Raw genomic sequence first — 22,523 nt, forward strand, 5'->3', positions numbered from 1 at the left:
TGCAGATCCTCAAAACATCTCCCTCCAAATACTTAACTTTTTTCTCTTAATTTCTTTAAAAGACCTATGACTATTTAAAGCAAAAATTATAACACTGTATTGTGGGATTTATAACATGGGTAGATGTAAAATTTATGACAATAGCACAAAGGACAGACAAAGGTAAATGCAACTGTTCTGTAGCAAGGCTTCTATATTTTACATTGATTAAACTGGTGCACTATTGAGTCTAGGTAGGCTGTGCTATGTTAAAGATGCATACTGTAATCTGGACCTACCACTAAAAACTGCAAAGGTGTGTCACTTAAATGCTAATAAAGGAATTAAACAGCATACAAAAAGGGTTTGTATAAGAATGTTTGCAGGAGATGACCTGCACACCCCCAGGAGAAAGACGAGCGCACTGCGGGGCATCCACAGAGCAGAAAGCCCTCAGCCGTGCAGAGGAGCAAACGCTGACACACACATGCTGGGTGAGTCTCTTCCACCTCGTGCCGAGGGAGGCAAGCTGGACAGAAAACAATACACGTGGGATGATTTCAGCCAAGATGAACCTATGGTGAAAAAACCAGAACAGTGGTTGCCTCGGGGGAAGGATAAAATTGCCTGGGAAGGAACAGGAAGGAGTTTTCTGGGGGTGATGGAAATAATCTATTCTTAAAGGGGTGAAGGTTATATGGGCATGTTTATTTACCAAAACTTTATGATTGAGACTTGTGCCTTTCAGTGTGCGTACATCTTACCCCACCACACACACAAAAAGGACTAAAAGAATAATAAAGTCAGGTGGGAATGGGAAGGAGTGTGGATGAAACAAAAATGGCAGACGATAAGTAGTTGTTGAAGCTGGGTGATGGGCCTACTATGCTATTTTGTTTATTTTGTATACTGTTTAAATTTTTCCGTAATAAAACACTTGTATAAGAAGACAAACTCAATATACAGTGTTCGCTGGTAAGATATCGGTTACCTTTGGGGAGGAAGGAGGGAACAAGGGATTGTTGTGGCCTGAGTGAAGCTGGTGCTAGTTCTTGGTCACAGGAGTGTGTTCACTTTGTAATAATTCTTTGAGGTTTACATGGATGACTTCTGCATATATTTCTGTACTCATGTTATACATCAACAAATATTTTAAATCCTGCATATTTGCACAAAGATACTAACTCAATATCTCAGAATAACAGCAGTGTTTTGTTTTAAAGTGGAACACATTCACTCATGACGTTATCAGATGGATTTTAATATTCCCAAGTATATATTAATGCCCTCACCCTTGCGTGGCGCCCTGGGTCTTTCCATTTTTGCCTCAATTTGGCAAGTGGTGTGGCTTTGAGTTTTTATGATGCAATCTTTTCCCAGCAAGGTCCACCCCCACGATGATGCTCACCAAGGCCTTGACACCTAGCACAGTGCCTTGTTCACAGCATGCACTCAAAACCTGTGGGACTGGGTTGAATGAGGAACAAAACGAGGAGCAACGATGTTCGCAACTCATATCTAGGTGCCATATCATGACTTAGGAAATTGGTAGGATTTTTCGATAGACTTGCTATGCCTTCTAATTTTTCCTATTTAAAACAATGGGAAATAGAGTCTCAGAGTTCTTTCTCAGAGAAAGTCTGACATTTCAAGCACAGATTACTGACAACTATTAATGGCATATGACTTTCCCACCTCATATTAGTTTTAAGTTTTTAATTCCTTACCTTGGAAATGACATAACTTTGCTTCTTCCAAATCTTGTGGTAATACTGATGCTTCAGAAGTTGGACCACGGATATTCTGCTGTTGTGCGTCCTCTCTGCAAACTAGTGGAGCTGTGCATCCCAGTCTGAGAAGGGTGTGGTCCTGTAATATTTAGAGTCAATCAGAGAAGCTAAATGGAAAAATGACTTAGGAGAATTATCACCATAACGCCCAAGAGCAACAAATTATTTTTCTTAATTATTTTGTGATTCTGAGGGTATATTTAAAAAGGGATATTAAAACTGGTTCCCAAGGAGCCAGTCCTATAGTAGAGCAGAAATTGCATATTACCTTCCTACACAAACTTGCCTAACGTTGTGGGAAGGACCAACGGGAAGTTTCGGTGTTGTTGCCTGTGTTAACGAGAACAAGAGGTCCACACTTGGATAAGGAAGTCCAGTGAACAAGCCTGCGTGCATCGTCGGAGAAGGGACATGCGTGTGGTCCCCTGAAGTGGCTTAGGGGTCACTTACAAGTGCACCTGAGTTTCCTGTCTGTATAATGCAGGAATTGGGGCTGCCCACTGTGATGTTTTCTCCTTTTTATAACATGGCTCAGGGCAGTCCTTCTAAGATGCCTGACCAAGGTATGGGCCCTTCTTGCAGGCGAGTTCCAAAGAGGATCTCTGCAGCGACCCTGACCATGGAGTCCAGAGGGAGGATCACGGCAGCCTGGAGGGATGGAGGGGATGATAGGACAGGTGGCCTTGAAAAGGCAAATTCCAGGATCCCAGTCACCCTGTATTTCCATTTTAGATATTGAATTTACATTTCAAATACCGGCCAGGGAGCTTCCACGAGGGCTGCAAGCATCGTCAGCAAGAGCCAGGCTGGTGAGCCCCACCCCTACCTGAGTACTGTCTCAAGGGATGCGGCCCAACCACCCTGCACATACTCTGGGTGGTGGACAGGGCATGGAGGGTGGGCATGGTATAGAGAAGAGGCAGGGTAGAGGGTGGGGTGGAGAAGCAGAGTGGGGCCCAGTGGTGGAGGGACAATGAGGGAGTTGGGCCCCCTAGCTGTGCATGCTGGGAGCTTTTGTCTCTTAACCGCTCCCAGCCAGCAGCCTGCAGGGCTGCAGGACTACAACTCCCAGGATGCTCTGGGCATGGGGCGGTGCTTAGCCCTGGGGAGAGGAGGAGGGCAGTGTGCTCTTTGCCAAGGGCCAAACTGCCCTGGGCTTAGGACTCTGGTTCTTCACCTGCTCCACGTGGACTGAGTCTCAGAGGGATGTGATGGGACGAGCGGGACCAGTGAGTTAGGAAGCTGTGGTGGCTGCATGGGCAGCCTCGGGCCTGCAGAGTGCAACTGCTTTTGTCCAAAATAGAAGCTGGACTCGTGCCTCGTCTCCACCGCCTCACTCCTCTGCTTGATTCCTCCTCCCACCTGCATGCCTGTGGGTCTTTCCACAGCCTCCTACCTAGTCCAGGGCCAGGTGCTTCTCTAAATTGCTTATGGGAACTGGTTTGACATCCCAGAAACTTTCCACTTTGCCTGCTGCCCTCTGCCTTCTCCAGCAAAAGTGCAATCATTTCATCATCTTTTGAGAGAAATTCGCTCCTGTGGCCCCTCTTGCAAGCACAACTTAAGAACTGTGCAGGGTGGTAACATTGGTTGTTGCTTGCCTTTTTTGCAGATGTGGAAGTTGAGGCATCCATGAGGTTAATCATTGGTTTCCCCAGGAGCCTCTGAGAGCAGAGGAGAACAACCCATTTCCCAGGCAAGTATCCAGTAGAACGTTTTCATCAACACATTCTAGTGCAGAGGCCTCTGAAACAGCATCCTTAAAATGAGAATAGCTTAAGCATTTTGCCCTTTTGATTGATCACCTAATCTCAGCCCAGGCATGAGTGGCCAGTCTCTCAGGGACACGGGTGATGACTCTCATCCCTCAGGAAGAGACCGGTGGTCCAGCTTTGGGAGAGGGATGTTCAAGGTAGACAGCACTTGGGCAGCATTTGAAACCCGTCAGCTTTAACATCTCTGCTTTGGATTCTGGCAAGGTTCCAGGATAAACATGCTTAGGGATAGTCAGATGTACCGTATTCTTTAAAAATTGATTAGATTGGTGAAAGGAACAGAGCATAAAGTATCCTGCTTATTTGCAAAAGATGAAATGCAACCAAGACCTTCTTGTTAATTTTTTTCTGCTCATTCTCTTGACTGTACTGTATGCTTGAATGCAGAAACAAAAAACTTGAATTGCCAAATTCTCTTTTCCTGATATTGGTAAATTAACTTAAAAGTTTTAGTGAAAGGTGTGGAGGAGTGGTTAGCAGCTTTCATGATTTACGTCCTCCCTAAAAATCTGGGCGTTGATCTGCATGAAAAAAGTCCTTGTTTATATTACACAGCCCAATAGGTTACATTTCCGATTCCTGAATGTGGCATATTATCAAAACAACTGAAGGGGCCGGCCCGGTGGCGCAAGCGGTTAAGTGCGCGCGCTCCGCTGCGGCGGCCCGGGGTTCGCTGGTTCGGATCCCGGGCGCGCACCGAAGTACTGCTTGGCAAGCCATGCTGTGGCGGCGTCCCATATAAAGTGGAGGAAGATAGGCACCGATGTTAGCCCAGGGCCGTCTTCCTCAGCAAAAAAAAAAAAAAAAAGAGGAGGATTGGCGGATGTTAGCTCAGGGCTGATCTCCTCACAAAAAAAAAAAAAAAAAAAACAACTGAAAAACCTGGTCATGGAAACTGGACCCTGTCACTTTGTCAAGAATTGCCTCTTTATGAATTAGTGACAAGTGAATTCTTTAACATTTTTGTAAAGAACGGAAGAGAAACTCTGTAGTGTCTCTGAATGTGGCAAGGCGGGGAATTCTCGTTAGACCACATCCTCGGGTTCTTCTCTCATGTTCAATAGGCCCAACTGATAGTCCATGTGGTCAGGTGTAGTGCCACTCCCCTAGTCCCCAGTGTTCCATCCCACACTGGCCTGTGCCCTCTTCAGGGGGTTCTGATGACACTCTTACACAAATGTTGGAAAGAGACATTGTAAGATGAGGATATGCATCATCTTGAAACAAGGATTAATGTTGAGGAAAGTCTCAGGGTCTGTGTGCTCCGATGCACTGCTGTTGGGGTGTGGCTGCAGTGACCACTGTGCTCCCAGCAGTCCCCACAATTGTTGTCTCAGACGTTTGATATCCTGGCACAACCACAGCAGCTGTTGACAGAGCTGGGCGCTCATCATGGTGCAGTGTCTTCCGTCATATTTTATGGCTCTGACCCTCCTCTGCTTGCCTCCTTCCCATTCCTATCTGCTGTGTTGATTGCTTTGTAGTTGTTTCCTAGGAGCCACTGTGTGTAACTGTATTCCACAGCGTCTTTAGGGATCCACCCTCACTACATGAGTCCCTGTACAACAGCCCCTTATCCTGGTGTAGCCTGTGTTCATCGTCTCTAGTGGCGCTGTGAAGAACCCTGCTTACTTGGAGCTCCTCTCATTCTCACGCTGCTGGGGCTGCTTACGAAGCTGGGCATCTCGTCTTTGGTCTCATCAAGATTATTCTTTTCATCGATTATTTTGAATTCGGATACGACTTTGTTAATAATGTGGACACTGGCTGTCACAGGCACTTTTATGTATCTTCCCCAACAGCTCTGTGAAGTAGGTCTGTGATCCACATATTACAGGGGGGGACACTGAGGCTCAGAGACGTCAAGTAGCTTCCTTCACTTCACACAGTTTCTTGGTACATTTTGAGTCTCCTCCTGGAACTCTGCCTCTCAGGAGTGTGCACTTAGCTGGTGTTCCACTTTGTGCCTCTCTGCCAGACCCCCTCAAGGCACACGCCCCATCCTGAGTCCATTGTCTGCTTGATGGCAGTCACCCTGCACAAACAGGCTCTGGGAAGGGAGTGGACTAGCGGTGCGTGGTCCTCAGGCTTACCCTGGGCAGGTTCTAGGTTCATTGCGAGAGCTGGAGCAGTGGAAGATACTGACTGTCATTCACCAGGAAGGTTTGTTATGTAGAAATACTCCACCGACTTTTTGCAGGTGTCATGTCTTCTTTGTCTTCATTGCTCCTCTGGGCTTCTCCTACAGTCCCTGCCGTGCAGTAACATACATTACAGAGACTAGTGAACATAATACAGTTGCCCTGCACCAATGGTCACATCACTCATTTTTGTAATTGTGAAAGAAATATATTCTGTAAAAAAAGTCAAATTACACAGATCTTTGTTGAGTAAAGTGAAGCCTTCCCCTTCCATCCCCTTCCCTGCAAACTGGCTCCCCTACTCAGAAGGAACTATTGTTAAGAGGTTGGAGTTTATCCTTCTGGACATTTCCTATGAATTTATAAATACACATAAAGATTTTTTTAACATAAATTACATAACTGCATCTTTTTGCAATTTGCTGTTTCCCAAACCATATATCATAGACGTCTCTCCTTATCCGTGCACGTCACTCTAACTTAGCTTTTTAGACGTTTTAGAGGTATTCAAAGAACAGGAATACCATGATCTGTTTATTTCTTCTTCGATAGAGATGGGATGATATCCAGTTTCACTATTATACATAATGCTGCAGTAAGATCCTTGTATGGAATTTATTACACTGCTATTCAACCGCTCAATTTGCTTTGTTTCCTTTTAGTCGGAGACTATGATATATTTTTAACATTTTTATGGGAATTATTTTATAGGGAAATTAATTTTATCACTGAATAAAGACTTTTATGGAAAAACTGCACTTCAAGGTCATCCATCTCAGTATTCTGGAGAAAAATCATGAAACTTAGAAGGTATTCTGCTTGCTCCATCACATTCTAACAAGTCATGTTAACAATTTAAAGTTGAGTCTTTGAATAGCCTCTACTTTCTCTGTTCAGAAGAAGGATGACTTTTTCGTGTCTTGAAAACTTTTGACTCCAGGGGCTCTCAGTTGGGCTTCAGAGAGGATAAGATATTGGTGTCGTATCTGTTTCCTTCAGCTGTAGGCTGCATCTTCTAAAGATCATAGAATTGAATATGGTCCAATAGATATATATGATTTGGGTCAAAAATTCAAAGTAATGAACCCAAGATAGGAATCTATAACTTTGGTTCTTAATAAAGAATTTCTTTTGATAGCCTCAAGTCTCTGTGATTACTAGTAAAAACTCACCTATGGGTGAAGAGATGTGGTTCTGCTGACAATGTCTGCCTTGAATACCCATAGCTAAGTCTGCCACATCCATAGCTAAGTCTGCCACATCCATAGGTAGATTAGACTTGACTTCTGGAAGACCTCTGCCCTTGGTCTTTGACCTGGGAAAAATAAGAATTTTAAAAAGCTGCTGTTATTAGCACTCAATGCTAGAAATGCCCATTAAAGAGTGATTTTGATTTGGTAAACCAAAGGGAGTATAAGCAGAACAAAGTCTTTAATATCTACAAATTTCAAAAAATTCTAATTTTTTTAAAATATCACTCTATTTTTGCCACAATTCACACTGTCTATATATGAATGAAATATCCCTCTGCCCATTTCTTAAGTTGTTTCCATTGATTTGATGGATTTATCCTCTAATCCGGATTCCAAGTGTGAAAGAACATCTTGGTCCTTCAAAGAAAATAAGCCATTGAAATTTGATTTTCTTTTAGCTCGGCCTCCTACAGGTTTGAGGAATAAATTATCATGTAATGATACAATGATTTTGAAATCTAATTGTTAATTACAGGGGTGTAAGGGATGATTGAATGGTGGTTCATCCCCATGGTCAGGGGTATTGTACACATGGATGTGTAAACACGATTCAGGAAGCTGCTTCAGCCCCGTGACATCCCTGAGAACCACAGTGCAGGAGGATCTAGGCACACAGCCATCTGCCTCGATCTCCTGGGTTACATGTAGATCCAGGGGTCTAGAGAGTGGCTTCAGAGCAGCTACCTTTTATATTTCTCCCCTTCCTTCTCTCCAGCTTATCTCAAACAGTCTTGACTATCATTTTTGTGTGTGTGTGTGAGGAAGATCAGCCCTGTGCTAACATCCATGCTAATCCTCCTCTTTTTGCTGAGGAAGACTGGCTCTGAACTAACATCTATTGCCAATCTTCCTCCTTTTTTTCCCCAAAGTCCTAGTAGATAGTTGTATGTCATAGTTGCACATCCTTCTAGTTGCTGTATGTGGGACGCGGCCTCAGCGTGGCCGGAGAAGCGGTGGGTCTGTGTGCGCCAGGATCCGAACCTGGGCCGCCAGTAGTGGAGTGCGTGCACTTAACCGCTAAGCTACGATGCAGGCCCCTGACTATCATATTTTAAAGTAAGACCAATTATAGTTATTTACATGAGCTGTTTGTTCATTATTGCAGAGTAATAATCAGGCATACCATTAAATATCATTTAATCTACCTAAGTAAATTTATTGTACCTTATAATTGATTAGAACACTAAATTTAGTTCAGAGTTTGATATTCACCAAATGTGTTAATCTGCTTACAACTGCCATGTGCCTCACTCCTCTTAGAAGTGTATCTTTGACCCATCACAAAAATTTAATGAATCAAATCATCATAAATTAAGATTATGTACTAGCTTTTGGATGATCGGGAGGCACATGGGTCCATTTTGGAAATATGCCCATCTGTCTTTGCTCCCCATGGGAAGTTTCTGTTCACTAGGTCTCCAGGTGTCTTGCACAAGCCCTAGGTCTGTAATAGCTTGGTGCCTCTGCTTCTACTTGGGGTAGAAATAAAAGAAGTCAGAGAGACTTACTGAAGTTTTGGAGACTTATGACGTCTACTATGAAGACCATCCATGCATATTGTTCTGGATAAGCTCTCTGTTCCTAAGACTACTAGTTACTTTAAGGGCTTGTCAGGAACTGTGGAAGGTCTGATATTTTACCTTACCTGCAAACCAATAAGTTAGCCTACCATGGTCTTACAGATGCTGGCAAAAGACACGAGACCCATGGGTCAGAGACAGAGGACTTGATGACACAGCAATAGCAGTGGCCAGAGTATCGGAATTTGCACCATTTCACTAAATCCCACTTCCTACAGGGTGATACACAGTGGGCCAGGTGACATGCAGAAGGTTGCACAATCTCAGAGCTCAAGGAACTAACTCAAATCTTTGATAATGGGCAGGAGGTCTGCTGATCTTTGGCCTGGGGGTTGTTATTTTTATTATACTGGGCAGTAAGCGAGCCTGCCCTTTGCTCCAGAGGAGGCCACTCTCTCTATCTTCCAAAGCTGATAGCTCTACACACATCCTTGAAAAGATAACCTGGTTTCACTGGCATTCAAAGAGAAGCTTGGATGAGTCTCGATCATCATTCAGTTCTTCTGTTTCCTTTATTGAGATTGTGCAAATATGCTCTTTTCTCTGTGAAGTTCACTAACTTTATTCATACATAAGGGATGCTTTTGGTTTTATTTATTAAGTTGAAAGTGTCTTATTAGAGCAAATGATGAAACTATTATGGGTTGGATCTGAAAGTATGCTTTTCCAGGAAAAATGTGAAAGAAGACCAGTGCTCACAGAACTCTGCCACAAGGAGCTGATAGCAACTTAAATGATTTTAATTTGAATACTGTTTTGTACAACTTTCTTCCATCTTCCTTCATCCTCTCTGCTTCCTGTAACTCCCATATGGGAATGGGGCAGTCTCAGGGATTCACTGAACTCATTTACAAAATCCAAATGGTTTTGTCTGTTGTGTTTTTTTATTGAGGTAAAGTTGACATACATCATTAAATTAGTTTCAGGGGTACAACATAATGATTCAATGTTTGAGTATATGTTGAAATGATCAGCACAATAAATCCAGTTAACATCCGTCCCGATACATAGTTACAATTTTTTTTCTCTTGTGATGAGGACATGGCGTATTTCAAGGTGAAGAAGAATCAATGATGATGTCATACTTTTCCATATACAACTTGATGAATTTGGACGTAAGTGTACACCCTTGAGACTGTCACCACCATCAAGGCCACAAACATATCCATCACCTCCCAAAGTTTTCTCTCACCTCCTTTATTACTATTATTCTGTGGTAAGAACTCTTAACATAATATCTACTCTATTAGCAAATGTGACATATGCAATACAGTCTTGTTAGTTGTAGGCACTATGCCATATCCTACATCTCCAGAACTTATTTATCTTGATAACTGAAACTTTGTAAACTTTTACCATCAGCTCTCCATTTCTCTATCCCCCCAACTCCTGGCAATCACCATTCTAACGTCTGCTTCTATGAGTTTGACTATTTTAGATTTCACATAGAAATATTTGCCATTCTCTGTCTGCCTTATTTCACTTAGCATAATGTCTTCTAGGTCCATCCATGTTGTCAAAAATGGCAGGAATTCCTTCTTTTTTCAAGGTTGACGAATATTCCATTTCTTTATCCATTTCATCCATCAGTGACATTTAGGTTACTTCCGTATCTTGGCTATTGTGAATTAGCTGCAATGAACATTAGAGTGCAGGTATCTCTTCTAGACCTTGATTTCAATTCCTGTGGGTATACACCAGAAGTGGGATTGCTGGGTCATATTCTAGTTTTAATTTTTGGAGGAACCTCCATACTGTTTTCCATAATGGCTGTACTAGTTTAAATTCCCACAAGGGTTCCTTTCTCTACATCCTCACCACCATTTGTCATCTTTAGTTTTTTTGATAATCGCCATCTTAACAGGTGTGAAGTGATAGCTCATTGTGGTTTTGATTTGCTTTCTCTGATGATTAGTGATGCTGAACATCTTTTCATACACCTGTTGGCCATTTGTATGTCTTCATTGGAAAAAGTCTATTCTGTTCCCTTGCCGATTTTTTTAATTGATTTGTCTTTTTCCTATTGAGCCAACACAAAAAAAGAGAACAAAATTTCCAGGCATTATGGGTGCTTCCCAGTTGATGCAGATGGTTTTGTATTTACAGGGGTACCAAAAGATCATGTTTCGTGCTTTTTCTTCAGCTTGTTATAAGGCCAGCAGTAGCTACGGCATGGCAGATAATCGGGATCTTCTGGGTTTGGAGGTTTACAACATAAATTAGTGGTAAGGAATTTTTTATTATTCCAAGGAAATTATTGAGATCATAGTCCATGGAATCCAGGATTGATAGGTGTAGGAGGAAATTAAGGTGAGGATTGGTGATCTGGCATTACTTCTGATCTTGAGGGACAGGTATCTACTGCATGAGTGTTTGAATAAAAATGTTAGAGATCAGTAATTTGTGGTGGGTGAATATGTTTTCTGAATTATTTACTTTTGAACATAACCATTTGGATTATGTGAACATCTGGGACATGGGAGTAAGTCGCTGAAAAGAGGTGGTTGATAATGTCACTGTTGATTTAACTTCTATGAACACCAAGTGGTCAATGGATTAAGCAAATGAGTAGTCAGAAAACACAGAAATGGTAGGATTTGGGATTTAGTAAAAGACTGAGGACCGACTGTCCTGAGAGGGAGTGCCAAGACTTGTGCAGTTGAGATTGACAAAGACAAGAAGAGAATAGAATAACACTCAAACAAGGAGGGGGTATTAACAGAATGGAGGGGGAGAAATGATCTGGAGTAGCCTTGAGTTTTGACCTTGAGCGTTCTGTTCTTGATGCAAATCTGCCTGATGACATCCCGGGACACAGGTCAGATCTATCCCCAGAGGATAGAGGGAGGGTGGAAGTACAAAACAGTCAGGATAATTGTCCTAAAAAGGCAGGCTTCCTTTATCATTTGACCCACTTTCATGATTTATTTTTGTAGAATAAGAGGAAAAGAAGGATGATAGTCACTGATGATAGTCTTCACAGAGGAAGCAGCGTGACTGTGGGAACCAGTCTAAACCAAAGCCTGGTTTAAGCATCTCCATCCCTTTGAGGCTGTCCAGTGACATATTCGAGAGGCCGGTTACTAGAATCCTATCCCATCCTGGCAATGACAGATCTCTGGGAGGACACCTTGGACCAGCCCCACCAGGTCTGCTGGCCCGAGAGACCACAAGGACTCCAGGCCTGCAGCAGTGCAAGACAACTGGTAAGTCCTTTCAATCTTGCCAAAGCGTTGCAAAAACTTGCACCTAGTCACACAGGTGAATCCCTGCCAGGTGTGCTCATAGATGGTCTGCACTCCAGGTCCCATGCCCACTCCTGCCGGTCTTCAGATTTGGCAGAGATGATTCCAGGAGCTGATCTGGGCATTCCACAGCTCCACTGCCAACAATTTCTGGTGACTGAGGAAGGTATCAAGAAGGAGCAGAGGGCAGTGAAGAGCACAGGAGAGAGACTGGTGATAGCACTGATGACAGACAGACTTGCTAGCGAGGCAGAGAAAGTGAGGGGCCAAGGAGGACGTCCAGAGAGCAGATGAAATGAAGCAGGCATCTCAGTGAGGTCTCTTGGCAGCTTCCCTAATGTTTCCTTGCTTTGAGCTCTTGAAACTTTAACATATACCAATACTTTTATTAAACTCCACTGCGTGACACAGAAAATATTGACAGCGGTTTCTTTCTGAGGTGAGAGGTTGGGTTTCAGGTGAGGAGAGCAAGATCTTCCTTTTTCATGCTGTTCTCTCCTCTTCCTTTACTATTTACGTTATTTATTTGTACTTGAAAGTCAGCAGCAAGTTATCAACGTCAGGGGATTATTCAGTTTTTCCCCTCACAGTCACAGTAAAACCTACTTAAAGTGGATTATTCTTTTTGTGTAATATTCCAATAGATTACAAAATATTATTTCAAAATTGCTTTTATGTCTATGTCCTCAAATTAGATATTTACTTCTAGGTCTCCATTTTTATGTTCTTTGTTGCATGTTAATTCAGAGTTGCATCTAAGGAAATACCAGATTTCCCTCAGGTTTTTAGATCCATATGTGTTGGAAATTTGATTCATGAAGATGGACATGGCAGTTGGGGGATCGAGCTGTCATCAAAAGAGACCTTTTCAGCATCAGTAATCTGTGAAGAACCCACTGCTTGTTGGGATTTAATTTTCTATGTGAGGGATCAAGCTTTCACTATTGGCTCTTCTCTTTCTCTTTGGAGGGAATTACAGCCTTCCCAGTCTTTCTGTTACCAAAAGACTTTACTAGATGGCTGTGCCATGTCAGGAAGGGTCTGGGATGCTGGGAACCAGGATTCAGCCTCAGCTTCTGGCTGTCCTGAGAAGCTTCCTGGAGGAATCCAGCCTGTGTGTCTAGGTGACACTTGTAGGCATCAGAAAGGAGAGGATAACTCACAAGTGCCAAGCAATTCATCTGGCCCTTGTCTTCAGGGTGTTCCTAAGGGATGAGGTTCAAAATGCCACGTGGTAACCCTTTGAAAGTTCCTAGTCATGGGGTGGGTTCTCGGTGTGAGCTCAGAGCAGTGTCTGTTCAACACTAGATGGGAAACATTTCAGTATTTTAATTGATAAGGCTGTTCATGCATGTCCATGGATCATCAGTGCTGTGGCATTCCCTGCTGGACACCCCACACCCCTCTCATGCTTCATCTTTCAAAGCTCCCAACAGAAATCACACCCCAACAGGTGGTTGTGATGTAACCACAGCACGAGTGGGGAAAAAAACAGAGCAACCCAGGGATGACACACTTCAAGGGCTCGGACCCAATTGCCCCTTTTGGACGAGATGGTAACACCAACACTGAGTGCATAAACTGGAAGATTGTCTGAGATCATGGACCTCAGAATGACATGGGATCAGAAGTCACCCTGGACAGCAAGAGAGAGTGTAGGGTCACTCACAGTCCAGGATTGTGGTCCCTTATCCTGTCAAAGCAGAGCTCACCCATGACCATCAGGCCAAGCCAGGGAGGAGGAGCCAGGATGAACCTGAGAGAGAGGCTGGAGACCTTCTGGGGAATTTCTGCCCTAAAGGGTATTGCATAAGGAAGGCAGGGGTGCTGAAAATCCTAGTTCACAGAAAGCAGTCATGTGAATGGAATAAGGCCCTGCGGTAGCCTTAAAAGCTGTGTCGCAAATCTTTCCCTATGGATTCAAAACGAGCAGGAAAAGGAATTCACAGTCCTGGACAAGGATGCCAGCAGGATTCAAACCTAGGTCAGTGGTGAACACGGAGACCCTAGAGAGGCCTGAGGAGGGAGAGTCCTGCCTGCTTTTAGACCATTTGCAAATGACCTTCCTCGGACCTTGTCCTCTCCCTGTGCAAGTTTTGATCTTTTTACATTGTTTTCCCCACTTACAGCTGATGCAATTCCAGAGATTGAACTAGAAAACTACAAGTTCCTAAATTTGCTCAAAAGAAACCTCCACAAGAGAAGCAGAAACTATTCCCTCTTCCTCCAGAATGTAGAAAGGCAGCCCCTGCCTGTGACATGACATGGTCCTGGGTAGTGCTGTTTTAAAGACACCCACATTTCAGTGGTTGTTGCTCTGCCTGTGAAAGTACCTTCAACATTTAAATCCCAAGAGAACGGGCAGCGGGCTGTGTCTGCTCTGGGAGCAGCTGAATGATACTGAAATGAACTTGTCCTCTGGGTTAGGGGCACTTGGGAATGTCCCCACTAGCCAGGGAAGGGCCTGGCCCTTCTCCCTTCTCCCACGTACAATAAGCTGATGACCCGGAAGAGTTCTTGATTCAAGGAGAAATGTGAGTTTCTGTGTCTCCCTTACATGCCTACAGAAAGCAATGGAACCACACCACAACTCCCAGGCTGTAAAGGGAACAGGACTTTAATACAATATTCAAATATGGCATTTATTATTTACAACACATAACTACTGTCCCTCCCCAATGGGTGATGAGGTGCTGAGGTAGAGATATCAGGGAACTGGGGTGGGTTCGTCCCCACTCTCTTGGGCCTCAGGAGGCCCCAGGAATCAGCTTACAATTCTCCCCTTCCCGTTAGGTGGGAGGAGCTGGCCCGGTGCATCGCAAGCGTCCCAGCTGTGTCCATGCTGATGAGGATGGGGCTGTGATCGGCCACGGGTACAGGGCTCGGTGTTGGGGCCTGGGGGCTGAGTAGAAGAGTCGGGTTATCTTCGAAGGGCGTCCCTCAGAATCATGGCCCTGCAACCTGTCCCCACTGCATTGGGTGCTCCAGTCCCTGTGCTCAGTGCTGTCAGCCACCAGTACCCCATTTGTCCCTGTCACATGAGCGATCATTTAGTATCATCTATTTCACAGAAGAGGAAACGGAGTCTCAGGAAGCTGAAGAGAGTCACCCCAGTCACAGGACTGCTCAGTAGTGGAGCTGGGATCTCAGTGCCAGCTGTCCAACTTCCCAAGGCCACGCTTAGCTCACTTTACTGAAACCCTAGGAGTAGTCCCCCCAGCCCAGACACTCACTCACCCCTGACCTTGATGGTGGCCGGTTCTTCTGAGCCTTGAGTATTCTGCAGGCCAACTAGGCCTGGGGGTCCAGCTGGCAGGACAGGCTGTAGCTACAGGAGAGAGAGGGACCTGTGAGTCTACCAGGAGTCACACCTCAGGTGTCCCCCCACTGCCTGCCCAGCAGTTGGAGTCTGGGTGTCCCAGAGGTTGCAACACAATAAGACCTGGGGCTGACCAGGGAGCCATAGACACATGCTATCTGGACTGGCCAACAGGGAGAGTCCACTCCTGCCCTCACCCAACTCCTGCCCTACCTCACCTTTCACTCTCGTTGAGCAGCTTCATGTCCTGGGACCAGGCCCCAAATCGATCCTCGGGCTCTAGGTTGTAATTCTTTGAAGCCACCTGGAGCAACAGGATCTCCCTCATGACTCGGTATTCCTGGGGCCAGAGGGAAGGAGAGGATGCAGACAGGGCCTGCGTGGGGGATGCTGCAGGGGCCTTGTGGGGGGTGAGAAGTGGGGCAGGGAACCAGTCCTGGGAACCATCCTTCCCTCCAGTCCCATCCAGGCTCTACCTGTTCTCAGAATGGGAATAATCAGCCCCTCCTCCAGGATGTTGTCCTTGAAGCCATCCTCCCCTCAACCCACCCGACAATTGGATGGGTCTCCCACTTCTCCCTTATCAAACTCTTCCACTCAATGTAAGATACAGGGGGTGGAGCCAGGGGCTGTTCTGCCCAGAGGGTCTCTGATTTCCACCTCCTTCCCTTCCCCTGCAGGGAGTGCCACAGTTGCTTACTTCAGTCCTTTACTCAAGGTTGATCTCATTCCCCTGGAAGGCAGACAGCCAGAGTCCATCAGACAGAGCCCACTAGCTTAAGTAGCCCCCTATGCCCACCTCTTATCATGTTGTACTACTGCCAGGTCCCAAGAGGGAGCCGGGGATCCAGAGAAAACAGGACTTGGACCTAGGCTGGGCTCTGGGCTCCAGAGGAGGAGGACAGGGGCGTGACACTGAGGGACCTGGCAGCACAACCCTCTCTGATGACAGAGTTGGAGGCTGAGGCCTCAGGCAGAGGGGACTGCTCAGCCACTTATGTGCTGCCTGACTTGGGGGGACCCGACATCTCTCTCACCATGGGCAGCATGGGACGGAGAGGCTGAGTCCAGCTCAGATAAAACCTCACGCAGCTCTGCCATCAGGCAACTCTGATCTTCCCCAGCCTGGGGAACCAGAATGGGTGTCTCAGACGGAGCCTCTGTTCACTCATCCCTAAGATGGGCCTGATGCCCCAGCTCCCAGGGGCAGCTGCAAGGCTCTCGTGAGAGAAGTGCCCATTGCTGAGAGCTCAGAGCTCAGTTCGGGGGCTCCTGCATCCCCAGGCTCAGGATCCTACTCCTCCCTGCCTGGTCCCCATGTTCACCCACCTCGAGATAATCACCCATCGCCAGGTGCAGCATCAGCAGGTCACCGAGGAAAGTGCCAAGATAGGGGATGACACCCTGTCACATGGGGGTTCGGGTGAGATGAGCCTTTGCTGTCAAGTCGACCCTCTGCAGACCCTCCCTTGAAAAGTTCTCACCCTCAGTCTCCTGGCCCACCCCAGGGTTCCCACGGGGAGCAGCCTAGGACCCTCAGCAGCCTCCCCTCAATTCCTCCTCCCTTCACAGCCCAATAAAACCAGACTCCTGCTCCTAACCTCCCAGCGCCAGCTTCTGGCAAATCACAGGGTATGCGGTCCCCGATCCTCCCCACAACAACCCATCCTGCACCAGCTCTTCCAGGCCCCCCTCCTGGTCACTTCTACTGGGGGACTCAGGCACTGTGGCACCAGGAGGAAGGGCCCTCCTCTCTTGATTTGAGGCCTCCAGCTGGGAGGGAAGAGCCCCTCCCCCACAGGCACACTCACCTGCTGCTGCTGCTGCTGCTGCTTCTCCTGCACTCTCTGGGGGATGATCTCCGGGGGGGCAAACGTGGAGGGCCCCTCCTGCCAGGGTCGAGGACAGTGTCAGCGGGCCATACTCCCCTCACCCCATTTCTCTCCAGCACCACTGGCCTCCGACCCTGGACATCTGACTCGAGTCAACTGGTAGCAATGCCACTCCATCCTCCAAGGTGTTTTGATTCTAGAACAAGCCCAGCTCGAACTCTCACTCTGAGTGTGAGCTTGGGCTTGTGGCCTGGCCTCCCCAATCCTCTTTCCTCATCTGGAAGGTCTGAGAACTCCAGCTACCCTACAGGTTCTCCTGAGGACTCAGTGGCATATGACTGTCATCGTTGTCTTCGCCCTCACCCCTCCGTGTGGAGCAGGCGGAAAGCTCCCACATTTCTTTTCTCCCTCTTATCTCATCACCACCCTATGAGGCCTGCACCACACAATCAACATCCCTCCCTTCCCTGATGAGGAGGCAGAGGCCCAAACAGGGGCAGTGAGTAGCTCAGGGGCCCACAGAGGAGAGGCCGCTTGCCCCTCCCAGCCAGAGGCCCTGTTCCAACATCCTCACCTAACCCCCGCCCCACCACTGACCACAGTACTGTCCCCTGAGCTCTCAAAGCGTGATCCAGGGCCAAGCCGTGGATGGAGATGAAGGGGTGTCTTGGGAGTCTGGTTGAGTGGCTCCTGCCTGCCCCAGTCCCATGGAGTGTCTGGCCCCCGCGGTGGAACAGAGGCCATGCCAACGCCTTCTCCTCCCCAAGGAACCCCTCAGGATATTCCCCTGCCCTGAACTCTTTCTTTATCCACTCGGGAACCGGACACCCAAGGTGCATACTCTGATCCACAGGGAGGGGAGTGACAGGAGGCTCTGTTTCCTCATTTACGTCAGATCCCAAGGTCCTTTCAGCAGTATCCACTAAGAATCCATCAGTTGCCTAGACTCTTCACATAAGCCACCTGTGGCATATGTCATTGCCAACTGGGCACTCAGGTGAGACTCCTGTGATTGACTCAAGTGACTGCTCTAGGGGTCCAATGGGGAGTCACAGAATGCACACACATCTTTCTCTGGTCCAGATGTTCAGACCCAAGGATGAGCAGACTGTTTGTCCACCTGGGCCATGGGAATCTCCTGTCGTTCCCAAACTTGGGGTAGGCAGGGTGCCCTCCACTTTGAGACTTGGTGAAGACAGAAGGAGCGGCAGGGAGCTGGCTTCTTGAGGACAGGTTTAGGCTGAGGGCTAAACCCACCCCAAACACCCAACAGCCTGGAAGAAGCTACATCCATCAGGATGGATGTGCATGGAAGCCAGAGACCTGCTGATGGCGCCAGCTCAGCAACTCCTCCTGGAACAGCCCAGCCAACACCACTGTGTCCCATGACCAGGGCCTCCTGCCCACAAACCACACCCCGCCCACCCATGGACCAAACAGATCCCTCTGTTTGTTAATCTGGACAAGATAGACATGAATGTTTCAGAGAACGTTCAAGCGGGAAACAATCAAAACCACAGAATTTCCAATCCCCCTCCTCCCACCTCCCTCCTCTCTTTCCAGACCCCGAGCCTCCACTCTAACTTGGTCATCAGTTTTCTGCTCAAAGACTTGTCTTGGCTATAGAGCTCCTTAAGTTTCTTAGAGCTCTCCCTGAGGGGAGGGGAAAGAAGGAAGGATAAATTTAGGAATGATGTGCGGAGTCTGAGTGCAAACTCTTTTTCTTTGCAAACCTGAGAGTTTCAAACAGACTGGAGGAGTGTTCTCACTGGGTTCCTCTGAGCGCTAAGGTCTCGTGGGATGGGGAGGGAACTCTCCTGTTGGTCATTGGGGTCTCCATTCCCCAGCTCTACAGAGCACCTCTGTTTTGACCACTTTGAGTTTCAACTGGGCGTAGATTTCGGTTGCCATAAACACTTGAAAATCTCCAATGTGGCTCAACCCTGGCATTTAGGAAAACTGAGTCCTGAAGCAGAACTGGTGCACTAAGGACCCAGGGAGGCTTAGAGACCCCCCACCGAGGCCCAGGCCCTGTCCCCAGCATTTGCTGCCTCCCAGGAGTTCCCACGTGACTGAGGGGGCAATGGCAGACATACGAGAGATCCCCCATCCACCCTGATCCTCCTATGGAGAGGGGCCTACCCACCGGGAAACATCCGCCCACGTGTTCTTCAGGTGGCTTATGGAGGTTTTCTGCAGAGCAGAGATGACAGCACGGAGCGAGGAGAAGTTCTTCAGGATCTCGCACTCCTGGGGAAGGGAAGAGAATGAGCTGTGAGGTGGGGCGCTGGAGACCCGCTTGCTCTAGCTTCAGTCCCCTTCTATTTAAAACTCCCCTCCTGGATGAGACAGATGCTCAGGGAGCCCCAGAAGGGCACATTTAGGACCCAGAGAGTAACACTCACAGGGAGGAGGATTTTAGCTCAACCCAGGGAAGGAGCCAGGGAGGAAGTGAGCATCCTCCCACTGGGACCTGGAGTCAAGGTCAGCGGGCCCCTGGCAGGAAGGGCCTAGGGACTGTGCAGGGGCTTAGACCACACACTGCAATCCTGGGAGCTGATAAAGGTGGAGAGGCGGTTCCCAAGGCTCCAGAGAGGGGCTCCACTGGGCCTCCCGCAGCACACCTGGGCCACCTGGATCCAGTGCTCCACCACCCTCGCCCTGTCCTGGGCTGTCATGTTCGGGTCCCCGAGGCAGGTGGTGACGACGAGGCTGACCACCCTTCTGAAGTGGTCGACGGTGGCCTGGACGGTGGGTGCCAGGTGCTCATTGCCGGGCTTGTTCCTCTTGCCCCAGGTGGAGCCCAGGCACTGAGAGGGCACCACCTTCCGGAAGAGCTCCTGGGGAACAGGGGGAGTGTCATCCAGCCCTGCCACACCCCAGCTCCGTGTCTACCACCCCCAAAGTGCCGCACAGGGGTCACGGTTTAGAGCTGGAGCTCAGGAAGCTCAGGATGTGGTCTGAGCCTTGTGAGAGTCCCTGGGTTTTCTTCTCTGTCCACTGTGGGCACCCAGCACAGGATGACCCAGAACCCAATACTGGCAGGGAAGGGAGGGGGCATTTGCACCCAGCCCGTCCTGGCTAACTCCAAGCTCCAGACGGTGGCTCAACTAGGCTCATCCCAAGGGGGCATCTTCCACCACCCTGATGCCTGCTCTGGTCCCACTCCGATTCTGATGCACATTCCCCTGCGGCAGCTACAACCACAGGCTCTGTCTGTCTCCCTTGTAGTGAAGTACACATCAGGTCTCTAATAAATGCTGAGGCTGTTGAGCCTCCTGAGCAGCCGGTTGGGCCACCAGGGACCTGGCTGCACACAGTGAGTTCCCCTCCCCCACTGATGGGCCAGGCCCCACGCAGCTTTCCGTCTCTTCTACCTCATGGAGCCGGCACAGCCACTCTGTGCAGCAGGTCCTGTTAGTGTCCATCTCTACCCTCTGCAGGTGGACAGCAAAGCCTTGGGGGTTCAGAAAGTTGCCCAGGTCGTACGGTTGGTAAGGGGGAGCGCCAGGATTTGGGCCCAGGTCATAGGAGTCCGGATCAGGTCTGGGGCACTAATGGCAGAGGGAAGGCCTGCCCCTCCGCCCTGAGAGCCCAGCTGCTCACCGCATCCATCACGGTCAACTGCTCCGCCACCAGCTTAGGAGGGAAGGCCGTGAGGTTAGGCTTCTTCTCACCCTCCTTAATGGCCACAGGTGGAGATGGACTTCCCACTAGAAGTGATGGTCCAGGTGACTCCAGCTCAGCAGCTCCCACTCCTGCTGCAGCCGACGTGGGCCCTTGCTCCAGCTCCAACACTGCTGAGGGAGGGGACGCTGGCTCCAGCGCTAGAGGGGGTGGTATTGACGGAGCTGGAGCCAGCTCTACCTCCACCACTGTCCACTGCCCTGCTTCTGCCGCCGGCTGGAGCTCTGCAGCTGGCGCTGCAGCGGGATAAAGGGAAAGGTTCACCCACATAGCTGACTTTCCACGTGTCCTTCCAAACACAGGAAAGATCCCACTTCCCTTCCGGGAATACCCAGCCTGCAGGCCGCCTTACCCTCTGGCTCTGCCTCAGTGGCCTCCAGAAGCTCACACCGGGCAAGGGAAAGAGGGTCACGGCAGCTCAGCTCCGAACCAGGCAAGGTGACCTGCATGTACATCCCCTTTAGCTTGAAAAAGGGACAGCCCCAGCCTGGTCCCGCCCTAGTTCTGGTCCCAGCCCGGCGTCTCAAGGTCCTGAGTGTGGAGACCCTCTGCTCCTGCTCTCATCTCAGAGCAGCACTGGATGGTGCGGGTGGGCTCGTGCACCTGCCCCTTGTCTAGTGAGTTGGTGGAGTCGAAACCATTGGGCAGCTCCTCGACCACCTCCTGAGAGGAGTTCTGCAAAGCCCGGGAGCTTGGCCAGAAGGAATCAGGGGCTGCCTGCACACTGCCACTGGGGCTGACCCCCAAGAGAAAGTCTGCTCCTCAGTTCAGGCACAGAGGGGCATCCCTGCAAAGAACTGTGGTCAGGGAGGGAAAGAGATGAAACCTCTAGGGCTCCGTAACATATGAGTAGAGGAGCTCACCTTCTCACACTGCCAGCCATGACCCTGTATGAACATGACAGACCCACCAGGCTTCCGACACCTAACTACCAGCTCCTGCCTAGGAATGACCCACCCCTCATGCCCTGCCTTCCCCCCTCCACACAGACACATGCACACACACACACACACACGCACACACACACAAAGAGGGGCAAGGAGTGTGGGGCTGATCAGGTGGGATCACAGTTGTGTCCTGGCCTGCACTAGCCTTTCCTGGGCTGCCCCGTTGTTACCTTTCGCTGCCTCCTGCCAGATGCCCAGAGGTATCGGGGATGAGGGCTGAGCCAACGTCGGCAATGACGAAAAAGATTCTCTTTCTGGGCTTTTTTGAGCCCAGCTCCTCCAAAAGTTCGGATACAACAACAAAACATCTTTGTCTGTTGACTGTCTCCAGTCAAGTGGGCTGGATGGGGGTCTGTGGGTGCCTGGTTATCAGAGTTCTAAGATCTGTTGAGGTCTATGACCAAGGAAGTGAGGTCATTTTTCAAGATTCCATTACCTGGGCCACTTCCCTCAATCAGACTTGTCCAGAGCTGCCCCCTGCCCCCAGTCTGCTCACCCTCCTCCCCCATGTCATCTCCTGAACTGTACACAAGAAGCCCACACAGCCCTAGCCACAGCTCCCTGGAAACCTCACTAGGGTCCTAGCTTTAAGGAGACAGAGATGAATGCAGATCTCCTTTTTCTTACCAGTTCTGCATCCTGGGAAAGTCACTGTGTCTCTCAGGTCCTCCTGAGTCTCCAAATCGGCACCATGGGGATCAGGCAAAATCTATTTCCTAGGGGCGTCACCCAGTGTATATGAGATAATATCTGTTACCCCTTTGGGCTGGTGTCACATGTACCTAAGGCCCAAACTTAGAGATGGAAGAATAACAAGGAGGGGCGGGAGATAGCACAGAACACCACTCAAAATAGGCCTGGGTTCCAGGAATGTGATATTGGGACAGTGACTTCCAGCTTGGCCTCATTTTCAGGTCAGCATCATGAGGGGTTTAATACTAATGGAAATTCAGATATTGCCATACTGTGGCATAA

The 22,523-nt window shown here is 48.4% G+C and overlaps 1 protein-coding gene and 1 long non-coding RNA gene across 16 annotated transcripts in view; both read right to left on the bottom strand.

Moving 5' to 3' along the window:
• LOC131420733 (ral guanine nucleotide dissociation stimulator-like) overlaps nucleotides 1–21,977 on the bottom strand; it is a 396,596-nt gene extending 374,619 nt beyond the window's left edge. For 5 of the 15 annotated variants that reach the window (XM_058566895.1, XM_058566890.1, XM_058566894.1 and 2 more), the window contains exons 1-3: nucleotides 21,719–21,977; nucleotides 20,954–21,044; nucleotides 20,521–20,837 (exon numbers count right to left, since the gene is read on the bottom strand). In XM_058566895.1, coding sequence (XP_058422878.1) covers nucleotides 20,521–20,837; nucleotides 20,954–21,044; nucleotides 21,719–21,856 — 546 coding nt within the window. In that variant the 5' untranslated portion in view covers nucleotides 21,857–21,977. Of the gene's footprint in view, nucleotides 1–6,929; nucleotides 7,001–14,641; nucleotides 14,666–15,000; nucleotides 15,092–15,300; nucleotides 15,423–15,665; nucleotides 15,816–16,387; nucleotides 16,487–16,887; nucleotides 16,972–19,060; nucleotides 19,165–19,538; nucleotides 19,755–19,782; nucleotides 20,352–20,520; nucleotides 20,838–20,953; nucleotides 21,205–21,718 lie in introns of those variants that run through there. The other 10 variants (XM_058566883.1, XM_058566884.1, XM_058566882.1 and 7 more) reach the window with 10 other exon arrangements.
• LOC131420747 (uncharacterized) lies at nucleotides 389–6,882 on the bottom strand. The gene is made up of 3 exons (XR_009223658.1): nucleotides 6,858–6,882; nucleotides 1,707–1,848; nucleotides 389–554 (listed from the first exon to the last, which is right to left on the bottom strand). It is a non-coding gene; the product is annotated as an uncharacterized LOC131420747 (long non-coding RNA).
• Nucleotides 21,978–22,523: the final 546 nt, after the last annotated feature.

The sequence above is a fragment of the Diceros bicornis genome, chromosome 24 (genome assembly GCF_020826845.1).
Source record: "Diceros bicornis minor isolate mBicDic1 chromosome 24, mDicBic1.mat.cur, whole genome shotgun sequence".
NCBI lineage: Eukaryota > Metazoa > Chordata > Mammalia > Perissodactyla > Rhinocerotidae > Diceros > Diceros bicornis.